The following is a 25,766-nucleotide window of genomic DNA, read 5'->3' on the forward strand; positions in this document are numbered from 1 at the left end:
GAGGAACCTACTGGTGGCACTCTGTGGCCACGAGTTTCCTTCCTCCTTGTTTTGCTTCCCAGGCCACCGCAGCTCCCTGCGTGTGAAAATAGAATCCTGGGTTAGTGCCTTTCCTGCTGCTGCGATGAAACGAAAGGAGAAGTTTATTTTGATTTTCAGTTCCAGAGGGGGAGTCCACATGTTTGCCATATGGAAGTCAAGGCAGCAGGTGGCCAGAGCAGGAAGCTGAGGGATCACATGTCAGCTGTACACAGGACACAGAGAGTGAACTAGAAATGGGACAGGACTTTAAACTCTCAAAGGCCATCCCCAGTGACTTGCTTCCTCCATCAAGGCTCCGTGTTCAATAGCTTCTCATTAAACAGCACCAACAACTGGGGGCAAGCACCCAAATGCATGAGTCATTTCTCGTACCAACCACACGAAACCCTAAAGACCCATGGGCACACCACTGGTCTCCATCTACTTTAGATCTAAGGATCTCAGTCCTGACTGCATTGGCATCCTGGGTCTGTTTTCCTCAGGAGAATGTATTAGCAGTTTCTAGGCTTATGTAATCTTATGGTCAATAAAGGCCACAGATCTGGAAAAGCCTCCAGAATTCTAGAAAATATAAAGAAACGTGCCCTATTTTCCTTAATCATTAAAGAATACTTGCTGATGTGAAACACAGTTGGTTAAAAAGCTGTTCCCTGGTGAGTGTCATTTCTGACTGTTCCCCATTGCTTCTCTCTTCCACTGAAATGCTGACCTTCAGAACAGCCGCAGCCACACGGCTGGTGACCCCTGCAAGATGTGTGCTCCCAGCCACTATGGGAAGGTGATTGGGTTGCTTGGAGACTGCACCCCGTGTACCTGTCCTCACCGCCCCCCTTTCAGGTAAGTCCGGGCTTACACATCTGACACAGCAGCTTCCTGCATTCCTAAGCTCAGTTGCTTAGTCCCTGAGTGCTCTCTGTTAATGCAGTCCCTGTGGGACATTAAAGAAAAGCACACCTTCCCAGGGGTGTCTGAGCAGGATCTCTTCAGAAGGAAAGCATCGTGTTGGTCTTGAGGGTTGGGATGGAACCAGTTTTAAAAACGGGCCTTGGGACAGGGCTGGAGAGATGGCTCAGAGGTTAAGAGCATTGCCTGTTCTTCCAAAGGTCCTGAGTTCAATTCCCAGCAACCACATGGTGGCTCACAACCATCTGTAAAGGGGTCCGGTGCCCTCTTCTGGCCTGCAGGCATAGACACAGACAGAATATTGTGTACATAATAAATAAATAAATATTTTTTAAAAAAACGGGCTTTGGGGAATTTTCAAGACTAATTTGAGTTCCCAGCTATGGGTTCAGCAATGTGATCCAGTTCATATTCAATGTAATGGAATAGGGGTGGATTGTGTGTACATGTTCCTAGAGGGAAACACACAAGCACTGAGAAAAGATACATGACATTAATCCATCAGTTAGTAACTTTTGCAGTGCCATGCTTTTGGATAGGTAATGTGACACCATTCTGGAAAACATACATTTTATACGTATATCTGACATCTGTGGCCAATGACTGTGTGCACCCACAGAAGTGCATCCTTGGATGTTTAACCATTCACTGTGTGAATGTCCACACTGTTGAATAATGCACTTTATTTCCTCCATCAAAAAAGGATAACCATCCCTCCAATCCCTTAGTCATATCTGTGAGGCACGAGAATTTACAAACTTGAGAAGCCACAGCTCGCTTCTTTCATCTCCCACGTATTTGTATTTCCTTGAAGTCTGCCTGATTATGTAAGGAGAGAGATGCTGGAGGTGGTGAAGGGCTGGTAATTCATACTGTGGACATCCAGCAAGGAACCAGACCTGGTTTCCCTCTTGGTTTGGGTCAGGTTCCAGTAGCTTGCAGTTACCCACTTCAGCCTCCAGGTGGCACCAGGACTTTAAAAAAGAGTAATCAAAAGCTCCATCTGGGCTGTATCAGTTTACTTCTGCTGGTCTACCCTGTGGCTGCCAGCATGCTTCCCTGTTCCGCCAAGTAGCTTTTCTGCGACGTGTCCTCTGCACATCGACGCAGTCCGTGGAACTGTACTAACCAGCAACATTGTCTTCCTGTTTCCCGCACCTTGTCAGCTCTATCGCTGTCTAATAAATATGGCAACCCCTCTCTCCAGATTGATTTGGGAAGTTTTCCTGGGTAGCTGGCTATGCTCTGTGAGACAGATCTACTTAGCACTCACCTGCTGCAATCCTGCAGCAAACGCCTCTTCTGATGCTGGATACAGGAGACCTCCATGTGTCCCATAGCGTTGTCTGCAGGCTTCGATTCCTTTTGTTCTACAGAGTTGAGCTCTAGCCACTTGTCCAGCCACCCAGTATAATCACTCAGTGTTTAAGACGTGATGATGAATAAATACTTTAAGATAAAGATTTGAAGCTGATATCTAAAATTTTCTGTAAACCATTTTTCTTTCAGTTTCAGCCCCACCTGTGTCTTGGAAGGTGATGGTGGTTTCCGGTGCGATGCCTGCATCCCTGGCTATGAAGGACAGGTATCGTGAAACGTGCACTGAGAACGGTCACAAGGAGCAAAGGACGCCTGCTTGTTGTATCTCACGTGGGTTGTAGTCAGGATAGTGACCTGGGAGTCCCTACACATTTGTTTGTGCAGATGGGAGACCACATTGAAATTTCATAGCAAGGTCTCCAAAGAGGAGGGTGTTATAGTGGCATATTATTTGTGTTTTAATAAATAAAGCTTGCCACACTAGTCAGCCATACTAGTTAACCATAGAGGCTGGGGGAGGGTGGTGCTCTCCTTTAATCCCAGCACTAGAGAGGAAAATAAGATGGGAGGAGACAGGTCTCAGCTCAGTCTCAGGCTGAGGCTTCGTGGAGGCAGGATCACCCATTTCAGTCCACGGTCGAGATAAGAGCCCCGGGATGGCTGCTTAGCTTTTCTGATCTTTAGGTTGAGCCCCAGTATCTGTCTCTGTGTTTTTATCATTTGTGCTACAGGGTGTTCTGCATTTCCTTTCTAAAAGGGATGACGGCCTCTGGGCAGAGCTGGCGCGTGTGTTCCTGGTTGACGCAGATTGCCCTGTCTATACCTACTGTCCCCGTTTCAGTAGGTGCTTTACAGGCTATCATGACAACCCTCATGCAGCAGTTGGCAGCTGCCAGAAGTGTGACTATAACCCGCAAGGCTCTGTCCACAGTGACTGTGACCACACATCTGGGCAGTGTGTTTGCAAGCCAGGAGCCACGGTCCTCCACTGTGATGAATGCTGGCCAAGACACATCATGGCAGAGAGCGACTGCATGTGTAGGTGACTCTCCTGTGTGGATCTTACATTAGGTCTTTGCTGACCTGGCTGTGTCACCCACAGGGTCAGTGGGATACCACAAATCTCACTGTACTTTACACTTTATAGCAACTCCTTGATGTACATTGCTGAGGAATCTACTGAATTGAACCCTTAGTTGTGCACAGAGAAACCAACACAACTTGGATTGTGTAGGGTCTTGTGCGATGGTCCAGGCTGACTCCAAACATCACAGTTCTGCTTCACTTTCCCGTTTATTGACTGGATTACAGAAACATGTACTACACCGAGCTAATAACTTTTATTTCATGATTTAACTGTATCAGTACTTCCTTTTACTGAAACCATGGCTCAATCAGTGTGGAAGAGGGGTTGTCATCTATCTTGCCCAAATTTCGGGTCTCTGGTTTTCTCCAGTTCCAGCGGATGTCTGTAGAGTGCAGGGGAAAGTCATTTGTGTGTCTTCTTTGTGGGTAATGGGAGAGGGTTACAGGGGATGAGTATCAGGGAACTGGGAGAGGGTTTTCCTTTCATTCTGGGACTGTTATAAGCAAGCACTCCCCCGAGTGTGTTCTCAGCTGCTCTCTGAGGAGGAAGTATTGGCACACATTGAGACTGTGGGGGTGGACTTTGGAGGGGATACTGAGACAGCTTGTAGCCAGGCTCAATTCTAGATGAGCGGTGGCACTGTAAAGGTTCAAGTGGTGGGAAGGCATGATGCCTCGGCCACTCTGAGGCTCGGCTCCTCCTTTCCCTGTGACTTTGCTGAGTTTCCGTTGCTATGGGAGAATTGCAGCTCCCCTGCGGCTGGAGTGGGAATTAGGTATGTGGTGAATGGAGCCCCACTGTGTGTTCTCTTTATAACACCGCGACTCGCTCGCTTGCTCGGCGATCAAAGGCTATTTGTGTTAGCTTTCGTTTTCTCCGTTTTCTCCTCAAGCCTGTGATGATGAGTGTGTGGGCGCCGTGCTGAATGACCTGGATACTGTTGGCGACGCTGTTCTGTCTCTGAACCTCACTGGCGTTTCCTCTGCTCCATATGGGATCTTGTCAAGTCTGGAAAACACAACTAAATATTCCAGGTAGGTGCTAAGGGTGTGGAGATGGTGGGCAGAAACACCTGTCTCTGAGAGAGAAGGAGTCATTTGTCATTTGTCTCCCCGGCCTTTCGATCCCCCATGGGTGGGATTGACCGTGTCCTCATGCCAGACTTCGCTGGGGTCTCTGGGGAGCTCTGATGGAGCTGCTTCGTGGACACTTCCTTGGACTTTCTGCCCACGGATTTTGTCCCACCCTCTGGAAGTCAGCAGCAGTCTCCTTCCTCTTCGACAGACCTTTGTGTATTTGAAAAAGCTATCCAGATACAAATACTAGGAATAAATCTGCCCCGTATCCTTGTTAGTGCTGGTTTATGCCAAACATGAGTATTTTCTGTTACGTGTTGCTATTTTAACTGGAGTTCAAGGATATAAAAATAGTCTTCCTCCTTAGAAGATGGTTAAAGTCTCAAAGGGTCAATCTTTATTTTGTGTTTTATCAAAAGATCTAACCAAAAGGAGAGTAAAGTTAAGAAATTGAATCATAGACAGTACCCTTCTCTGGAATGTTAATTTAATTGAAAAATATTGCTAAATTATACTTTTTACCTTCACATTACAATTTAAAATAATCTATCCACCATGACATGCAGTAAGACAATGGATGGTCATTGCTAAAAAGTATTTTATAGAAAGAGGCTCTTCTTGTGCGTGCTCACCCCTGACACACTTATACTCACACTCACACTCAAATTCACACACTCACATTCACACACACCCACACACACTCACATACACCCATACACACACAATCACACACACTCATAAACTCACATACACTCACACTCATGCACATTCAGACGTACTCATACTCACTCATATTCAGTCACATACGCTCACACTCTCATGCACTCACATTCACACACACATGCACTCATTCACACACACACACACACTCACAATCACACACACACTCACATACACCCATACACACACAATCACACACACTCATAAACTCACATACACTCACACTCATGCACATTCAGACGTACTCATACTCACATTCACACTCACATTCACACACACTTATACTCACACACACTTTCATACACACACATGCACTCATTCACACACACACACTCACTCACACATTAACACAGACACACACACTGGTGCTGAGGAAAAGCTTATGAACTCCAGGAAATATTTTATATTACTTTTTATCAAATAGCAAAATGTTCTTTTAAAAGAAGGGTGACTCTGCATTCATTAAGAAAATTCTACAAAAAGAAAGGAAAGAAGAGATATTCTAATATCTACTCCAGCCATCATCTACATAGTCAATACATGATGTGCGCTTCCAGTTGGGTCCCAGGGATAGTACTGAACTTTGGATTTATCAGATGAAGTGCATAGTTGGCTCAGACGGTAACTAACCTTGAGTGGTGTACTCTGATGTAGTCCATTCTTCCATCCCCTTAACAATGCTTTGTGTTCGTATCCAGTACTCTCCGGAGGGCAGGGATGTGAACCGAATTGTTTCTATTTATTACCAACAGAGTGAAATCGGACAGGTTGCGTACACCCTTCCTAAATAGTAATGTAGCTGTCTCATGGCGCCGTGAAAGGTTTGCATAGCTAAACAAGAGTTAGGATGTTGGGGTGGATTAAGCACTTAATTACAAATAATCTTAAAATCTTTTCCTTATTGAATAGATTTTCATTTTCTTAGGAAGTACTTTTTTGTGTGTTGACAATTATAGTTAATATTTATAACTTTGACACTGAAACCAAGCAGTATTTGGTCTATGATGCCATCTGTTTGGAGTCTGCTTACTAGATCAGAGTTTGAATTTATGTTTGTCTGAGAGCTGATGGGGAAGTTCAGGCAATCACATTCTGTTTAGGGCGTGTCCCCTGAGGCCAAGAAAATAAAATAAAAACACCCAGGTGCGCTTGCCTCTTTCTCTTTGTTCCCTGTGCTCCTGCCTCTTTCTCTTTGTTCTCTATGCTCCTGCCTCTTTCTCTTTGTTCCCTGTGCTCCTGGTCGCTGGAGCCCTGGTTGTGTGAGTTCCCTTTTTTCTGTTTATTAAAACTAAATCTATTATATTAAGTTGGTCTGGTTAATTCTAAGTTATCGATCGACCACACCCCTTCAGAGAGCAACCCAGAAGGTGATAGTAAGGAGTAACATTGCTGTAATTGGCAGTTGGTGATGAATGAGTGAGCCCTTTTGCTTTTAAGTAACTATTAAAAGCAATTACAATGTCTTTCTGTAAACCAAAAAGCAATTAGCCCATAATTCTCTGAAGAATGGAATATTTTAATGTGATACAGTAAACAATGTAATATTGCTTCTTCTTTTTTTTCCCCCCTTATAGGTATTTATTAAAAGAAAATGCTAAGAAGATTCTGGCAGAAATCCAGCTTGAAGGTGTTGCAGAACAAACAGAAAACCTGCAAAAGGACTTAAGTTCTTTGCAAAAAAAAAAAAAAAAAAAAAAAAAAAAAAAAAAAAACCAAACAAACAAAAAACGGCAACAAGAAAAAAAACCCCAGCTCCCCTCCAGCCTCCCAGGGCAGCCCTCCAGAAGCCTTTTGGTTCTCACCCACCTCCCTGGGCAGCTCTGGGAACCTTCAGGTCTTCTCCAGCCACCCAGGGCTGTTGGCTGCTTGTTCCTCCTGGCCACCCAGCTAGCTTAGACCTGAAATAATCACACAGAAACTGTATTAATAAAATCACTGTTTGGCCCATTGTCTCTAACTTCTTATTGGCTAACTCTTACATCTTAATTTAACACATTTCTATTAATCTGTGCATCACCAAGAGGGCATGGCCTACCAGCAAAGTTTCAGCAAGTCTTGACTCCTGAGGCTCCATGGTCTCTGACTCCACCCTTCTTCCTCCCAGCATTCAGCCTAGCTTTCCCTGCCTACCTAAGTTCTGCCTTACTAAAGGTCCAAAGCAGTTTCTTTATTCATTAATGGTAATCACAGCACACAGAGAGGACTCCTACATCACAGGGCAGCCCTTGGGAGCCTTTGGATTCCATCTGGTGGGTTCCAGCAGGCCCCAGATGTTGATCATCAAACGGTTCTAACTCCATGATCCTCTGTAGTGAAAAAGGTTATGAAGCAGATCACAGTTGCCGTGTATGGTAAGGAAGAAACGCATGGTTCGCTTAGCTGCTTGCCTTCTCTTCTTAACCTAAGGGGAACTAAAAGATTGTTGAGGTTTCCTCCTTTTCCTAAATCCAGTCATCGCGGAGTTTGTGAGGTGGAGTGGCTTTGGTACTTGATGGTCCTTGACTTGCAGGTTTCAGACCAGTTGAATCTGATGATTTTAGGTCCTAGATAGAATTAGCTTAGTTTTCATGTCAGTAGGGAATTATTTATTTTGTTTACCTCATGGAAGGGTGTGAACCACCAAAACATCTTCTGATTTCTAGCGGGTGTGAGGAGTCTGTTAGCAAATATATTATATTATAGATTTCTCGATATGTTCAGACATACACAGCCATGCATGCAGAAGAAAGTACTGTCTTGATGCCAGGAAATTTGAAACCAAAGATGATAGGAGAAGAGCTTGCATGTTAAGTGAGGATTTGGGGTCCCTCAGCAAGTAGAAAATAGTCTGATTAAAATACTTTTTCTCTCATTGTGAAAGAAGCTTCTCTTTGGTGTTAAGGAGAAAAATGCCTGAAGGTCCAATCCTGGTATTTTATAGTCTTTGATATTACAATCTCAATCTTCTTTGGACTTATGAAATTACCGAAAAGAAATGACAGCTTAGGGCAGTTGGTGTCAGTGCCGGGGCTGAGAGTTTTGTGGTCACGGCCTCACTCCCACTCCTAAGGAGGTGCTGGTGTGACCCCCATGTTACTGATCAGGCTGGAGATGGATAGTTCTTCTGGCTGTGAGATTCAGGCCTGAGGCAATCTTCCTGACAACTTGTTCTTGTCTCATAGGAACTAAAACCTCCCAGGCAGCGAGGTTCCACTTCCAGTAGTCAGTGAAATCCTGCACTGCACTGACATTCTGGTCTCCCAGGCAGTGAGGCTCCATTTCCGGTAGTCAATGTGAGATCCTGTACTCTACACTGACATTCTGGTCTCCCATCTCAGAAAGGTACATGTTGTTCAGTCAACTCTTAACTGTGCCAACATCGTGGCAAAGGCATTGCTCATGTGTCTGCAGTAGTGCTTGTGTGAGCAGCCTACCACACTGCCAGCTGTGTACAAGTCTAGCACACTTGGATAAAGTACACACTGCTGCAGTGACAGTGACAGATGCTGCTGCAGCCAGCTGAGGTGTGTACAGGATGATATTTCCCCTGACGGCAGTGTATCCCTGCTCTGCCACCAGACTCATATATCCCTTATTCATTGAGTTCCTGGATTTTATCATATTCTCTGGAGCTTGCTGTAATCATTCATGATTATATTCTTCATAGCCCAAGGAGCAAAGCAATGGGCTGCACATTAATGTGTGTGTGTGTTATATTTGCACACATAGAAGTACCATTTGGCTTAGGTGTAAGCACACAACGCCTTTTTGTGTAAGGAAGCACACAGTGTATATGGGTGACAACAGTATATCTCCTAAGGAGTCCTTTCTCGTCACTCGGTGACACGTGACTACTTGGGTGCTAATGTCATAAGAAGGCTTTCACAATTGGACACAAGCTTTGCTGGTCATCTAGACTGCTTGTAAAAATAAACCATCCTTTCTCACAGTGAGTGGGTCTTAGGTGATTTCAGTATCCAGTCTGTCAAATCTGAGCCTAGAAATATTTACCTTGGTTTGCATGATTGTGTAATTTTTATGATCTGGATATATTTTGTCCCTTTAAAGAGGTTACAGTTTGTGTTCAGAAGCTCATATAATACAAACCACACTAACCTAGTGCTTCCTGCCCTGTCAGCTCTCTAGAGTCTTATCAAGCCGTCAGCAGGTGAATAAAGCAACGAGAAGAACTGTCAGTGGGACTCGAGCCCTGGCCACGTTCATTGAGCAGCTGCACGCCAACATCAAAGGTAGCGTGGACGGGCTCTCCTTTGGGGACTTTGTGCTTTGTTGGTAGAAAGAGTCACGAAACACATGAGCAGTGTTGGGCTGGGCTTCCTAATGCCAAGGGACTGGACGATCCAATAGCACGGGGACCCTGAAATGCCTGGGATCCCTACTGTCTACTTTGTAGAGACTTACCTAGTGACGTATCTTATCTGTAGACATCATGGTAAAGGTGGCAGCGTTGAATGAGACTGCACGTGGGGACGTCCAGCCACCCATTTCTGCTCTTCAGAGCATGCACCAGAACATTTCTTCTCTGCTGGAACTTATAAAGAAAAGGAATTTCACAGAGTCGCAATAAAATGCTACCCTTGAACTCAAGTTTAAGTCCCAAGCACTGTTCAGACAACCATCAATGAGAACCAGGCATTTGGTTGCTGGAGAGGGGAAATAGTTGGGAGAATGATGTTTGAGAATTAATATTGCAGGGGAGGAAAGAGGCCCAGCTGTTCAGGAAATGAAGGGATGGGTGCCTGCCCCTCCATATACAGAAAACAGATCAGGGAAACCAGTATAGTCCATCACTACGTACTGTGCCATAGGCTCTATTTTCTTGTGACTCTCAGGTGAATTTCACCTCCTGCAAACCAGAGAGCATAGTGAACTGTTATGTAGATCACACACAGGATGATCTGTCAAGGAGAATAATGGAGAACACATAGACGATCAACTCCGGGACAGACGGACACTGTCAGCATCACAGATCTCGGTCCTGCAAGCCCTCATAGAACCGCACAGTGTTCAGCCCCAGAGAATGGTTGTTCGTAGACACGGGAGCTTGCAGTTTCCTTCCTGACCCTTTCTAGCTTTTTCCACATGGTTGGCAGGTGGCAAGGTCTTTCTGTCAGAAGGTTGAGGATCATTTTAATCAGTTACACGAGACTCGCTCATGCTCCATTCTTTCTAGTAGCATCGGAAGTGTTTGTAAATTTTGATGTTGTAAATTATCATGTGACAGATATCTTGGGCAAGCATTTTCTATTAGTTTCCATATTTCTTTGTGCTTTATATAGATATTCATACAAGTTCTAGCCCTCACCCTCCCCTTTCTTGTCCCATTCCCCCTCCTTCTTTTTCTTCTCCTTCCTCTTCTATTCTTCCTCCCCCTCCTTCTCCTCTTTTTCTTTCTCCTTTGAGGCAGGGTCCCACTGTGTGTCCCTGCTGGCCTAGAACTTAATGTTGTCTTGCTTCAACCTCCTGAAAGCTGTGTTTACAGTATGTGCCTATGCAGACTCTGCCCTGCTTGTCTGGGTGGCAGGGCAGTAGATTACCAGAGTAGACAGTAGGACCAGATCATTGAGTCCCAGGGTCTGCACGTGGAGGCTCCCTAGTGCTCAGTTCCAGATCAATTCCACAAGGATGCTAATGTAAGCACTGTGCACTTTTCCCCAGCAACACACACATTAGGTTCATCGCTCCCTTTGCCGTTGAACATATCTTTGGCCTGCTGCTTTGCTTGGGTGGAACTTAAAAGGAAAGGCTTGGTTGGATAGGGTTTGGAATGAGATCTCACGATACAGTCACTCGAATGTTGGTTCAGAGAGTCCGGACAAGCCCCGAGAAAACCGAACTGAATGCTCTGAAGGCAGCAAGATGCCAGAGCAGGTAACAAGACCACAGAGTGCCCAGCTATGCCGGCGAGAGTGGCAGCTCTGTCTCCTGCTGCTGTCCTACATGGGACAGAATCCTTGCCTATGAAGGAGCTTAGTAAGACATAGATTCCCGGGCTGGTCGTCATAGAGATCCAAAGCCCCTTCCTCACACCACCCTTTGGTCACTCAACAGATGTGAACCCCACGTGCAAATGTGATAGCAGGATTTGGGGGTACCCAAAGAGACAGTAGAGCCTTTGTGCTCACCAGAGCTTTTAGACCACTTAAGAAGAGTTCACTTTTTGAGAATGCATTTGAAACAGAGCAGGGAAGGCAGGACCAGCCCCTCTCTCTCCCCACTGTCCGGGTCCTCTGGGACTGCTGGTTCTATAATTGCATCTCCCTTTCTGTTTAGAATACAACTGTCCATTAGATTTTATACTTCTCTCTTCCATCTATAAGTGAAGTAATGACTTGGGGCCTTTATTTTCAACATTGGGGAATTGAAAATGTATTTTCTAGCCTTCACTTTCTAGTTTCCGAGATAATCCTTCTTCGAGTGTCACGGGTTGTTGCAGGAATGACTTGTCATCATATTACTAATTATAGTTATTATAAGATTCATGCTCCGTGCTTCAGTCTGGGTCATCAGCTTTGGCGCACATGCTAGTCATTCACTCAGTGCCAGACCACTGCCATCTTCAGGCACCTACTGCAGCTCCCAGGATTCCATGTTACTGCAGTTCCCAGGATTCTCAGCATGTATGGCTATGCATTCAGATGAGGAAAAGGGCAAGGAACTGCAGGGAAGTGTGGGAAGGAGTGCGTGAGAGGTCATCTAGCCCTGTCGATGCTGAGGCATGCATGGGCAGCCCGTATATGGCAGTTCTGTTAAACTTGTCCATGTTGGGTTTCATGCTCTAAGTTGATGAGGATGACTGACCAGGTCTCTTCCTCAAGAGGGCATCAGATGTCATTACAGATGGTTGTGAGCCACCATATGGTTGCTGGGAATTGAACTCAGGTCCTTTGGATGGTGGCTCAGATGGCTCAGCAGTTAAGAGCACTGTCTGCTCTTCCAGAGGTCCTGATTCGAGTTCCAGCTTCCACATGGTGGCTCACAAGCAGCTATAGTGGGATCTGATGCCCTCTGCTGGCCTGCAGGCATCCATGCAAGTATAGTAAGGGCCAGACCTTAATGTCCTCTGAACTCTGCATATTTGACATGGCACTTATACATCCCTTCCCTCATCACACACACATGCACACAAAATATATAAAGAAAGAAAAAAATTACTTCTAGTCTTAAGCAATCAGGATCCATGCTAAGCTTGCTCATTTACACTTATAACAATGAGGGAGGCTGAGGCAGGAGAATTATTTTGAGTTAAAGACCAGCCTAAGCAGTATAGCCAGGACCTGTCTAAATAAATAAATAAAAAACAAAAAACAAAACAAGAAGTAAGTCACTCTATATTCCTAGAAGGAACTATGAACATATGAAAATCTCTTATTAGGGTTTCAAGACCCAAGTTTTACTTCCTAAGTGGACCATTTCTGTTTATCAGGGCTGCTAAAGAGTTACTGTCACGAATTCAGAGAGGTTCCAGAAGCCCCAGGAAAAGCTGAAGGCATTGAAGGAGGCAGCCAGTGGCCTCCGTTCAGACCACAGCGAAGAACTGCAGGCGGCAGAGGAGCTCCTGAGGGAAGCTGAGACCAAGACCCAGGAGAGCAACGGCCTGCTGCTCCTCGTCAAGGCCAACCTGAGAGAGTTCAGCGTGAGTCATACCTCCCTTGTTTTGACTATCTCTTCCCCCACCGTCTTGTCTCTCCCACCTTCTGTTTGAACCTGTGCGCCCCAAGTTTCCCACCCTTTCCATGCCCCTCTTCCTTAAGGTGCCCTGCCCTGTGCAATGTCTCCTCTCTAGTTTCCTGCTTTCTAGAGGTTCTCCACGTTGAACACATGGGACTGAGGAGTGGAGGGAAGCTAGAGGTTCTCCACGTTGAACACATGGGACTGAGGAGTGGAGGGAAGCTAGAGGTTCTCCACGTTGAACACATGGGACCGAGGAGTGGAGGGAAGCTAGGACACACACGGGAGAGAAGAGGCAGCGTTTGTCTTTGTGTCCCTTGGTACAAAATTCCAAGCTTCATTGACTTTCCTACCAATCTCATGATGTCAATTTTGTGTCTAGCTGAATAAAATTCCATTTGGTGTGTATGCTCTATTTTCTTTATACATTCATCTGTTGATGAGCAACATTACCAAATGGGACTGAGAACCCGGGGTGTTAACATGGAAAGAATGAAACTCAATCCCTACACCTTAGGCTGTACAAAACTCAATTCCGAATGGTAGGGTTTCCCCCTTCTTTATGTTCAGATATACTCTTTATTCTGCTTTTGGATCTTCTCAGTAGCACATTGTTGATCCCCCATGAACTTTTATTTGCCAAAGGTGGTTCACTTATGTTTATTGTAATCTTTGATATAGTTGGGCTTAACCTTATTTGATGATGATTTACTTCCTGTATTTTTTGAGAATCCCTTGTCTAATTTCCCTTTCCTTACCTCTTCCTTTCTTACATTTCCCCTTCATTCCTCAATTTATTTAAGATGTATATATCTTACTTGTGTAGATGTAGGAAATACTTTTTAAGATGTAAGGAAAATACAAAAATTTGTGACTTTGGAGTTATTTAGTGTCTACTCTCTGTTCTAATTGATTCAGGAATTCTCAACATGATTTTCTCTTTCTTTTGCCTTCTTGTACAACTTGCACTGGTCCAGCCCAGCCTTATGTTGAAGTACCGTGGAGGTTAATGCCTTGATCTTTTTGCTTCAGGTGATAAAATTTGCAATGTCTACATCTCTCATTGGACATGCTAACTACTGCAGTACTAGGGATACAAATCATTGCCTCTTTTTTATTTTAAAACAGAATCTCTATATAACTCTGACCTGGAACTTACAGTGTAGACTAGGCTGGCCTCAAACTTACAGAGATTCCTCTATAAGGGATCTGTCTCTGGGGGCTAACCACCCCCAGCCAAATCACTTTATTAACTTTATAAAATATTCCTGTCCATTTTGCAGCCATTTTTATCTCTGATTAACTTTTCTTTGTAGATGCAGTCGCTCCTTGAAATGTCTGGTGAGAATTTTTTTTCAAACCCGAGTTTATTGCTGTTTGAACTGTATCTTTTCTCTCATTCAATACTCACTAAATGTTTTTTATGCTGGTTCAATATTGGTCATACAGTAACTTCAGAGTCATCCTTACCTGTTCACTGGAACCGCTGTTCCAAGAGTTTTAGTTCCTCTCCCGTTGAGCTCCGTGCTTCTCTTTCATGGTTTCATCTTTCGTGAATTGTGACTTTAGGATTTGTACTCATGCTTTTATTTGAGAAACCTGCCAGCTTATTCTATTTCGTTCTCTTGCTTCTGTTGATTGCATCAAAAAGCTATGATGTAATTATAGTTTCATTAAAATAAAAGTATTAGGAAAAAAAAGCCATGGTTATGCCCTTCGGTTTAATTGCATTGTTCTGATAACTAGGGATGCTGAATGCAGTTTTAAATATTTGTTGACCATTTGTAATTGTACATTGTCGTTTCTGTAGATGTTGGCCTACTCTTTGCTTTGCCCTTCTTACTCAGTGACCTCATTCTTATCTGTCCTTCATTTTTATAAAATTAAGTTTCCCCTTACCTTTCTCATGTATATGTAAAGGTTTCTGCTATTTTAATCTAATAGTTTTCTCATGAGTTTAGGGTCATTTCTCTGAAATTTTACTCCTAATTGCATTATACCATTCAAGATTCCTCAAAATGTCTGGTTAGATAATTCTTTTTTCAAGATCATGAACTGTTAGTTTTGAAGAATATATCTTGAGTCACTGTGTTGCGTTTGGTGTGGGCAGGAGACTAGAGAACATATTTAGTATTTTCATTTTAAATTAATTGCTACAGTTGGAATGCAAGTCATGGGCTTCTTTGTGACCTGTCATTCATCTGTATCATTGTACTTCCTGTATTTGACCTCCCTGCTCTTCTCCCCTGCAACCTCAGGGTACAACTTTCTCTCTGTAAGTAGTCTCTCCTCTGCTTTCACGTGTGTGTGACCAAGTCTAGATTCTGCATATGAGGGGAAATATGGGGTATTGTGTTTTCTTCTTTCTCTCTTTGCCCTCCCTCATCATAGTCTCTCTTATTTCATATCTGTATATGTCCTACATATGGGCTCACACACACATAAACGTGTCCATATATGACAGGAAATATGGTTCATGTATTTCTGAGTCTGAGTTGTGCTACTTATGTTACCATTTTTATTTTTACATCAGATTTCTCATGTTACTGATGATCTCTATTAGTTTTCCTGAAGGTGCTATATTTCACCTTCTTTATGGATGTATAAAACTCCACTGTGGGTATGAACCATATTCTCATCAAATTAATCTGCTGCTCATCTTATGTATTGTGAGTGCCTCCCTTCCGTAGCAAAGCCAGCAGGTTACACTCTCACCAGCGTAAACGTGCATGACACTTCTCTAGCATGTCTGTCACGCTGTTTTCCTGGTGACAGCGGTCTTATTGGGTGAGATGGCATCACAGTGTTGTTTAATTTGCAATTTCTTGACGTCTAAGGATGTTGAACAGTTTCCACATACTGGCTGTCTGAAGTTCTACCTTTGAGAACAGTTCTATTCACCTATTTATTGATTAGATGGGTTTTCATGTTTAATTCTTGGGACCTTCTTTATTGCCTGTGTTAATCCTCTACCACATATCCAGCTGCAAAGATTTTCTCCCATTCTGCCGGCCGTCTCGCCACTCTGACGCTCGTCCCCTTTGCGGAGCAGACAGTCCTCGATTTCATTTGTCAGTCCTTAACAATTATCACCTGTGGGGATGCGAGGTTAGAATGATCAATTATCTCTGGATAGTATGTGATATCTGTCTGATTTACTGAGGAGATATGTTGGAGGAGAACTTTTCTGACTAAGTAATATACAGTCATGATTGGCTGTAGAGTAACACAGTGTTCCCAGCATCAACAGCTGTATAATACGTGTAGTAACTACAGTTTTGTTATAACTAGAAAGTCATAGATAAGATGCCCATTCTGATAAAACTTTGTGCGCAGTCAGATGTGATTTTTGTACAACTTTCATGTATCACAAAATTTTCTTCTTTTGGTCCCTTCTCAACTAGTGAAACAAGGTAACAATTATTCTACGTCAGTGGGATGTATAAACTAGAGAAACAAGGTGACAATTATTCTCCTTCAGTGGGATGTATAAACTAGAGAAACAAGGTGACAATTATTCTACTTCAGTGGGATGTATAAACTAGAGAAACAAGGTGACAATTATTCTCCTTCAGTGGGATGTATAAACTAGAGAAACAAGGTGACAATTATTCTCCGTCAGTGGGATGTATAAACTAGAGAAACAAGGTGACAATTATTCTCCTTCAGTGGGATGTATAAACTAGAGAAACAAGGTGACAATTATTCTACGTCAGTGGGATGTATAAACTAGTGAGACAAGGTGATAAATTATTCTACGTCAGTGGGATGTATAAACTAGAGAAACAAGGTAACAATTATTCACGTCATGGGATGTATAAAAACACGGGGCAGAGTAGGTTTGACCTGCATATACTATTTTATTAATTATAATTTAGAATATTGTGCCATAATATGGAAAATGTTCATAACACATTGATGTGAGAACACAGGTCATAGAGCATGTTCATTGAATGTGACGACATCTCTATTAACAAACAATTTCCAGCAAGATAGCCTTGGGTGATGCTATATCAAAATAATTACAGGGCTACCTTGGTTAGATTATGGGCAAATACAATTCTTCGTGTGTTTGTATAATCTGAATTTGTACAATGATTGTTTATTACCTTGTTTTAAAAATATTCTGATATCAGAAAATGTTACTTATTCATTGTCAACAAATGGGTACTGAAGCAATCTGTTTTGTTTTGCCTCTGTTTTGTGTTTAGCCAACAATCGAAGTTTGGAAAAGCTGATTCCTATGAAACTAGGAGAAGGATTTCATGCAACAATCTACAAAGGGAAAAGCAAGTAAGTTAAATTTTTAAAGAACAAGTCAAGGGAGAGAGAGAAGGCAGCTGAGGCCTCGGAGTCGGAATGGCAGCGGGGGTCGCACCTAGGTCCCACACTCTCCAGGCCTAGGGCTAGAGGAGTCACGGCTCTCAGGTGGGGGGGAGTTGCCCCCAGAATCACCTAAGACGCCCCCTCGCACCTAGCATTGGCCCAGGCCCAAGCCCCACAGGGGGCCAATCACGGCCTGTGGCGAGGAGGTGGAGGAGCAGGAGCAGGATGAGGCACCTCACAACCTCGCCATTGTCTGCACTGCACGCTGGACCAGTTTCATGAAGTTGCCCGGGCCCTGTGCTGCCCAGATGTGGGACCTCACTGAGCTGCAGCCAAGCCAGAAGATTCCCAGGATGAAGAACTTTGTCAGAGAGTTTTAGCAGCATTGGTTAGTGTGCTCTGCCATACCCCACCCCCACCCCCACCCCCACCCCAGTGCGCTTCCTGGGCTTGCTCCCTAGGCTCTGAGCCGCCACCCATGCTCCTTGCTCCCAACACCTGTCAGGCAGCTGCCACCTTGGGCGAGCTGTGGACCAGGGATGGAGGGGGACATCGCTTGAAGAGCCGCCCCCTCTTACCCAGGATCTGGGCTTCATTTGTGTACCGTCCCAAGCCTTTAATTTGGGTTCCTCCTCTCAGCCACTAGTATCTGTTGCACCTGCAGAGGACCGCGAGGGAACACCTGGTCGTCACCGCCATTGGGGTTTTGCGGCCACCCATGTTACTTGTTATTTTTAAAGCCCTTCGGTATTGGGTGTGTTTAATCAGTAATTTAGCTTTGAGAATCGCTGAAACCTTGACATGTGCCTGATGTTGTTTAACGTAGCCAACCTAAAGAAAGTGGGACAAATGCCTTGAGACCTCTTGTTCAATACCTTGAGTACTTCGGGTCCTATAAATGGAGGTTTGAGTGTTCAGTTCCTAGGACGCTGAACCTTCCAGCTGCTGTAGAGAAATGTGAGCTATGAAGTTGTGGGACTCTATGAATCAGTCTCCTGGACTGCTGCAATAGTACAGTTCAGAGGCTATTGTCTTTGAAAAAGAGCAACCGACTTAACAAAGAACAGACAACAAGATCAGGGAATGTTTAGGATACTTAAAAAGATAGATCCGTGTTCTACGGAACAGCAAGATGACAACAGTGTCATGTGGAATGGCTTTGTTAATCTTGAGGTTTACTGGCAGGAAGTGCGCCTCTTAACCTGGAGGTGTAGCTGCCTCCTCAACTGTCACAGCTTTCTTTGACACAGGTAACTGTGCAAAGGGATTCCCACAGAGCCTCAGACAACCCTATCAGAGTATCCAAGTGTACCTTCTGGCCTTTGGTTCGCTGTGATCATGTTCATGAAAGTGTTAATTAATCATAAACAAGCTAATTCCTTAAAACCCTGATGTTCCAGTGAATGTCGACTGTCTGTTCATGCATGCAAACTGTCTTCAAGTGAAAGTAAACATTTAGTCAAGCTTATTATTGTTAATTATTACTATTATTTTGGTCAAATTTGTTAATTTTCTTGGAGAACACTCTAAGTTATGTGCAGAAGCCAGATTAATCCAGCCTTTCCATATTGTGTGTGAATGCACACAAACTCACTCTTCTGGATTAGGCAGTCCAATGTGGAGTCTTCCATTTAAATGAAGTTCGAAGCCCAGAGGATTGGAGAGTGAGGTGTGGAGTCCTGTGCATTATCCACAAGGATGTTTCCGTACTGGGCCCAAATCACCACCCATGCAGGTTCTGGAGTCCATTAGGGCCTGTTCTAAAGCGCGTTAACTAGATATTTACTAATGCTAATGATTCCATTGGAGCCCCTCCAGTTTTGTGTTAAATAATCTATTGCAGTTGAGTCTCAGTAAGAAACCAAGGGCAAGCCGGGCGGTGGTGGCGCACGCCTTTAATCCCAGCACTCGGGAGGCAGAGGCAGGCGGATCTCTGGAAGTTCGAGACCAGCCTGGTCTACAAGAGCTAGCTCCAGGACAGGCTCTAAAGCTGCAGAGAAACCCTGTCTCGAAAAACCAAAAAAAAAAAAAAAGAAAAAGAAAAAAGAAAGAAAGAAAGAAAGAAAGAAACCAAGGGCATTAGTAGAAAAATTCTGTATGTCGAAATAATTTTAGGGTTTGATGGCCAATCACTAAAATTTGGGGTAACTGCAATATTGGCAAATGGGTGTTAGAGTTAACTGGGCTTCCTAGATTATTGAGATTTAGTGGTGGGAAAGCTCCTTTTGACTTGAACTCTTCTCACAAGTGCCTTCTATGATATGTGGTGATTACACGCAGGCTTCAGGTAATAACAGCTCAGTAAAGGAAACACGTCATGTCATGTATTGAAAGAGGATCCGTGACTCAGAAGAGAGATCATACTGTGGTATATTGTGAAAGAAATTATTGGCATTTTTAAGTGATTTTAATGTTGAGTGTGGACCAAAGCCAGTGTGTTTATTAGAAACAGAACTGCCGAACGCGTATCGTTCTCCTCTGCTTTTCTTCACACTCAGAGGCAGTGAACTCATTCTGATGACTGAACGAGTTTTTGAGGAGCTAAAGGCAATGGAATGAGAGTTTGTGCAGGGAATGTGGTCTGTGTATCAGATGGGGTTCCTGGTGTTGCCAGTCTGAGCTCAGTGACCTTGGATAGGTCCCTTAACTTTTCTGAGTCTCAGTTTTCAATTTGTTGGCATTTAGTGAAATAACGATCCGATGTCTTGTGTGACATGCACTGTGCACTCCATAAATGTCTGCACCGTGTTGTCGTCATCGGGCACGAGACCATCCTGGCCTGACTCTACAGAGAGCAAGAAAAAGAGAAGCGCTGACAGACTTGTACTGTAGCAGCCGGAAATCGGGGTAGAATTGGACCGAGCTGGGCCTGGCCATCTCTTTTCCCGCCCTCCTTGGGCAACCAGTAATCCTCTTAAAGGCCTGCATTCTCACCTCCACACATTTGTGTGCTTGTTGTGGAGATTGAGCAAGGCAGAATAACGTGATGTGATACATCGGTACTGGAAGCTCTGGATAGTTGTTCTGATTTCTCTTTGTCCACCCCCCCCCCATGGAGAGGTAGAAGAATAAATGGTTTATTCCCGTTGGACAGCCCAACAGTACCATGCGTTCCCTTTCATTGGCACATCCGAGAGAGCCTCTTACCTGTACATTCCGACTATTTCCTTCTCTCAGAACAGTTCAGGTGTAGCTTTCATATACGGTGAAATGTCCATTATCACTGTTCAGTCATTAAATAATCACTAACCATTTACCTAGAAGATTATGAGAGTTCACAGTGCATATGTATACAGTCAGTGGTTATTCTTAACAGTAGTTCTGAATACAAAAGTAATAATGCTTAATTTGACGCACATCATAGATGATGCCAACTTGGTTACCATCTTCCCCACACATAACTGATCTGAGATTGCTGTATTATAAAAGGTCAGATCAAACACATTGGGTTTCAAGCTACAGGGCTCTAAGTATGCCATCTGCTAGGCAATGGCTCCAGTGTAGCTGAGTTCCCATATAAGACGAGTGTGAATTCTACGGCCAGCCGTCCATTTCACAGTGAGTGTTCACTGCTTCCTGTCCAGTGACGTCAGTGTGGTCACTATTTAGGAATCACTATTCTTGTCTTACACGATTCCCGCCCGTTTCCCACTTAGGACTTTTAGGCTAGCTGAACAGACAGGAGCTTCATTGTTAGATAGCTGAACTCTGCTACAGCCTGTCTTTCCCATGGGTTCTTTTTCTTTTTCAAGACGGTTTCTCTGTAGCTTTGGATCCTCTCCTGGAACTAGTTCTTGTAACCAGGCTGGCCTCGAACTCCCAGATATCCACCTGCAGCTGCCTCTGGAAGTTGAGATTAAAGGCATGCTCAACCACCACCAGATTATTTTTTTTTCTAGTGTAAAATTTAAAATGCCTTTAAATCCAGCACCAGGGAGGTGAAGATGAGAGGGGATGTGGCTGGGCAGAGAGAAATTTAAGGAGGGAGGAGACAAGAGCTCACTGAAGTCTGAGGCTTGGTGGAGACAGATGCATTCTGTAATGCAGGACAGGATCTCCCTTCCTTTCTGAGCATAAGAACTCTCTAGGGCTTGGCTCCTTACTTCCCTGATCCTCAGCATTAACCCCTATATCTGACTCTGAGTTTTTCTTATTAAGAGCAACTAGAATTTGTCTTAGAGTAAATGGTAAGGATATGTGAGTCAAATAACCCTTCTCCACTCCAAGTTACTTCTCTTGATGTTTGTGACATTAATGCAAAGTAACCTAGGACAGACATGTACTTGACCATTGGTCCTGCTCAGAGGCAGGGGATACTTTGGTGGCAGAGAATGAAGGTGAAAGGGAGGCTGGGAGACAGGCCCCATTTGAGAATGGCAGTTGGTGGGCAGGACTGTGGGGGATGGGCAAGCCCTAACTGCCACAAGCTGGGGTTGAACTCACTTTATGTGGCCCACTTCCACAGAGCTGGTCCCCATATAGGAGGCTCTATCTCCTCATGGCATCTCTAGTTTCTACACTCATCTCAAAAGCATGAAGATAATTTCCTTTGCTAGTCTGGGGTTTTCTTGAAGAATTTGCCAGTATAGCACACTGAATGCTACATTTGGGGAGAGGCAGGGAGGGGAGCAGAGAAAAATGTAGAGCTCAATAAAAAAAAAAGGTCAAAGTTGTTTTTGTAGAGGATCTTTACCTCCCTTATTAGTTATATTTCTAGATCATAAGCTTTACTAAAGCTCTTGTTTACGGGATGTTGAAATGTTTACTTTCTCTGCATGCTTGTTATTATAGATATAAAAGTACTAATGATTTTTGTTAGTTGATTTCATCTCCTTGATACCCTTCTGGATGCATTAATAATATCTAGAGGTTTTATTTTTCGATTTATGTATGATATAATGTTATCTACAAATACAGATGATACAAAATTCTTCTTTTGCTGTTTGGATCCCTTTAATCTTCCATGAGTGATCTATCTCAGGCTTCAAGCAATATGCTGAAAATGAATGGGAACAGTGGACAGCCCCTTCTCTTTACAGATTTTAATGTAATTAATTGCTTTGAGTTTTGCTCCATTTAGAATGATATTGTCTGTGAGTTTGTCATCTAAAAACCTTTATTATATTAAAATATGATGACCCCTATATTACTACTGTCTTTGGGACACTTATGAATCATCAGATTTGTCAAAGGGCTTTCATTTTTCAGTAGAAAATATTGTATAATATTCACCTTTCAATTAATTTCTATAACTTTTAAATGTATAAATTTAAGTATGTGAACTTACATTTCCTGGGATAAGCCAAAGTATTTGTGGTAGATAATCATTTTGATGTATGCCTGCCTTCAGTTTGTAAGCGTTTTGCTGAAAATTTTTGCATCTGTGGTTTAATGTTTTTAAGGATATTGGCTTATATTTTCTGTTTTTCTTGTACTTTTTGCCTTGCTAGGGTAATGGAATTTTGCTGGCATTATAAAAGGAACTTGGAGTGTTCTGGTAGAGCCTCCATAGCCACCCACAGGGATAATACTTAGGTCATGGATTCCACTGTAGTTTTGGACATGAGCACAATAGTAGTGAGATGTGTTCCTGGGGATTCTTTAAGACTGGGTTCAGGCTGAACTTCCAGTAGTAGAAGGGAAAGAAGTTTCAGAAAGCTGGGGACATAGTCTGAAGAGAAGGACAGGGACCCGTACACTGAAATGCTATCTGTCAGAACTGGGGGACAAGTGGGCCATTGGGCACAAAGCCTGTCCACACTCAAAAGAAGCCAGCCAGAGGGAAAAATACATTGACTCTTCAAAACTAGCTTGGCCGTTCTCTCCATGGGGAATCCACTGGCTAAAAAACATCCAGAAAGACTCCCGAAAGGCAGAAAATTAATCAAGAGTCTTGAAAGCACTTTCCCTTCCTTGATGTGTCCTGGTCTTCAGCCCCATAGTGATTGCTCAGGGACTAGAGGAAAATGCCTCGAAGCTAGAAGGCATCAGGCAACAGAGTGGGCTCCTGGTGAGGACCCTTCCTGCTCTGCAGGGGCTGTTTCTCTCTTGGTCCTCCTAGGACAGGGACTTCTTTCTAGCTGCACTTAAATGCCTGCTAAACAACTTGCCCTCAGGCTGGAGAGATGGCTCAGAGGTTAAGAGCACTGGCTGTCACCTATCACAATAGCCACAAATAGCATAAGATATCTGGGAGTATCGCTAACCAAGGAAGTGAAGGATTTATTTGACAAGAACTTTAAGTCTTTGAAGAAAGAAATTGAAGAGGATACCAGAAAATGGAAGGATCTCCCCTGCTCGTGGATTGGGAGGATCAACATAGTAAAAATGGCAATTCTACCAAAAGCAATCTATAGATTCAATGCAATCCCAATCAAGGTCCCATTAAAATTCTTCACAGAGACTGAGAGGACAATAATCAACTTTATATGGAAAAACAAGAAACCCAGGATAGCCAAAAAAATCTTATACAATAAAGGTTCTTCTGGAGGCATTACCATCCCTGACTTCAAACTCTATTACAAAGCTACAGTATTGAAAACGGCTTGGTATTGGCATAAAAACAGAGAAGTTGACCAATGGAATCGTATAGAAGACCCGGATCTTAAACCACAAACCTATGAACACCTGATTTTTGATAAAGGAGCCAAAAGTACACAATGGAAGAAAGAGGGCATCTTCAACAAATGGTGCTGGCATAACTGGATGTCAACCTGTAGAAGAATGAAAGTAGATCCATATCTATCACCATGCACAAAACTCAAGTCCAAATGGATTAAAGACCTCAATATTAATTTGAACACATTGAGCTTGATAGAGGAGAAAGTGGGAAGTACTCTACAACAAATGGGCACAGGGAACCGTTTCCTATGCATAACCCCAGCTGCACAGACTTTAAGGGCAACATTGAATAAATGGGACCTCCTGAAGTTGAGCAGCTTCTGTAAATCAAAGGACATTGTCACTAAGACACAAAGGCAGCCTACTGACTGGGAAAAGATCTTCACCAACCCTGCAACTGACAAAGGTCTGATCTCTAAAATATATAAGGAACTCAAGAGACTAGACAGTAAAATGCCAATTAACCCAATTAAAAAATGGGGCGCTGAACTGAACAGAGAATTCTCAACAGAAGAAGTTCGAATGGCCAAAAGACACTTAAGGTCATGCTCAACCTCCCTAGCTATCAGGGAAATGCAAATCAAAACAACTTTGAGATATCATCTTACACCTGTCAGATTGGCTAAAATCCAAAACACCAATAATAACCTTTGCTGGAGAGGTTGTGGAGTAAGGGGCACACTCATCCATTGCTGGTGGGAATGCAAACTTGTGCAACCACTTTGGAAAGCAGTGTGGCGGTTTCTCAGGAAATTCGGGATCAACCTACCCCAGGACCCAGCAATTCCACTATTGGGAATCTACCCAAGAGATGCCCAATCATACAACAAAAGCATATGCTCATCTATGTTCATAGCAGCATTATTTGTAATAGCCAGATCCTGGAAACAACCTAGATGCCCTTCAGTGGAAGAATGGATGAAGAAACTGTGGAATATATACATGCTAGAGTACTACTCAGCGGTAAAAAACAATGATATCTTGAATTTTGCAGGCAAATGGATGAAAATAGAAAACACTATTCTGAGTGAGGTAACCCAGACCCATAGAGATGAACATGGGATGTACTCACTCATATTCGGTTTCTAGCCATAATTAAAGGACATCGAGCCTATAAATTTGGGATCCTTGAGAAGATAATAAGAAGGTGAACTCCCAAAAAAAGATATAGTAATCCTCCTGGATATTGGAAGTAGACACGATCGCCAGGCAAAATTGGGAACTTGAGGGTTGGGCGAGACTGGGCCAAGGGAAGATGGGGAGAGAAAAGTGTGAAGGGGAGAGCGGGGGGAGCTCGGAGGAATGGGGTGCTTGGGATATAGGAAGGGTGGATATGAGAGCAGGGAAGCATATATCTTAATTTAAGGAGCTACCTGAGGGTTGTCAAGAGACTTGACCCTAGAGGGGTTCCCAGGTTTCCAGGGAGACGCCCCCAGTTAGTTCCTTGGGCAGCTGAGGAGAGGGAGCCTGAAAAGGCCAGTTCCTATAGCCATACTGATGAATTTCTTGCATATCACCATAGAACCTCCACCTGACGATAGATGAAGAAAATGACAGAGCCCCACATTGGAGCACCGGACTGAGCTCCCAAGGTCCTGATGAGGAGCAGAAGGAGAGAGAACATGAGAAAGAAAGTCAGGACCGTGAGGGAACCTCCAGCTGGCGACAGATGGGGAAGGTGACTGAGCCCCACATTGGAGCACTGGACTGAGCTCCCAAGGTCCTGATGAGGAGCAGAAGGAGCGAGAACATGAGGGAGAAAGTCAGGAACGAGAGGGGTGCGTTCACTCATGGAAACGGTGGGACAGAACTAATGGGAGATCACCAACTCCAGTTGGAATGGGACTGATGGATCATGCAACCAAACCCGTCTCTCTGAGTGTGGCCAACAGCGGGGGCTGACTGAGAAGCAAAGGACAATGGCTCTGGGCTCTGATTGTTCTTCATGGACGGGCTCTGTGGGAGCCTTCTCAGCTTGGTCGATCACCTTCCTGGACCTG

General features: G+C 43.8%; 1 protein-coding gene across 5 annotated transcripts in view; it reads left to right on the forward strand.

The window, feature by feature from the left end:
* The first annotated feature begins 429 nt into the window (after window positions 1–429).
* LOC119804008 (laminin subunit alpha-1-like) overlaps window positions 430–25,766 on the forward strand; it is a 36,771-nt gene continuing 11,434 nt past the window's right edge. For 2 of the 5 annotated variants that reach the window (XM_042054290.1, XM_038315553.1), the window contains exons 1-7: window positions 430–879; window positions 2,455–2,530; window positions 2,997–3,303; window positions 4,245–4,386; window positions 9,266–9,377; window positions 12,575–12,784; window positions 17,031–17,112. In XM_042054290.1, the coding sequence (XP_041910224.1) occupies window positions 794–879; window positions 2,455–2,530; window positions 2,997–3,303; window positions 4,245–4,386; window positions 9,266–9,299 (645 nt within the window). In that variant the 5' untranslated portion in view covers window positions 430–793 and the 3' untranslated portion in view covers window positions 9,300–9,377; window positions 12,575–12,784; window positions 17,031–17,112. Of the gene's footprint in view, window positions 880–2,454; window positions 2,531–2,996; window positions 3,304–4,244; window positions 4,387–8,309; window positions 8,470–9,265; window positions 9,378–12,574; window positions 12,785–17,030; window positions 17,113–17,297; window positions 17,437–25,766 lie in introns of those variants that run through there. The other 3 variants (XR_006020688.1, XM_038315556.2, XM_038315554.1) reach the window with 3 other exon arrangements.

This window comes from Arvicola amphibius, chromosome 18 (genome assembly GCF_903992535.2).
Source record: "Arvicola amphibius chromosome 18, mArvAmp1.2, whole genome shotgun sequence".
NCBI lineage: Eukaryota > Metazoa > Chordata > Mammalia > Rodentia > Cricetidae > Arvicola > Arvicola amphibius.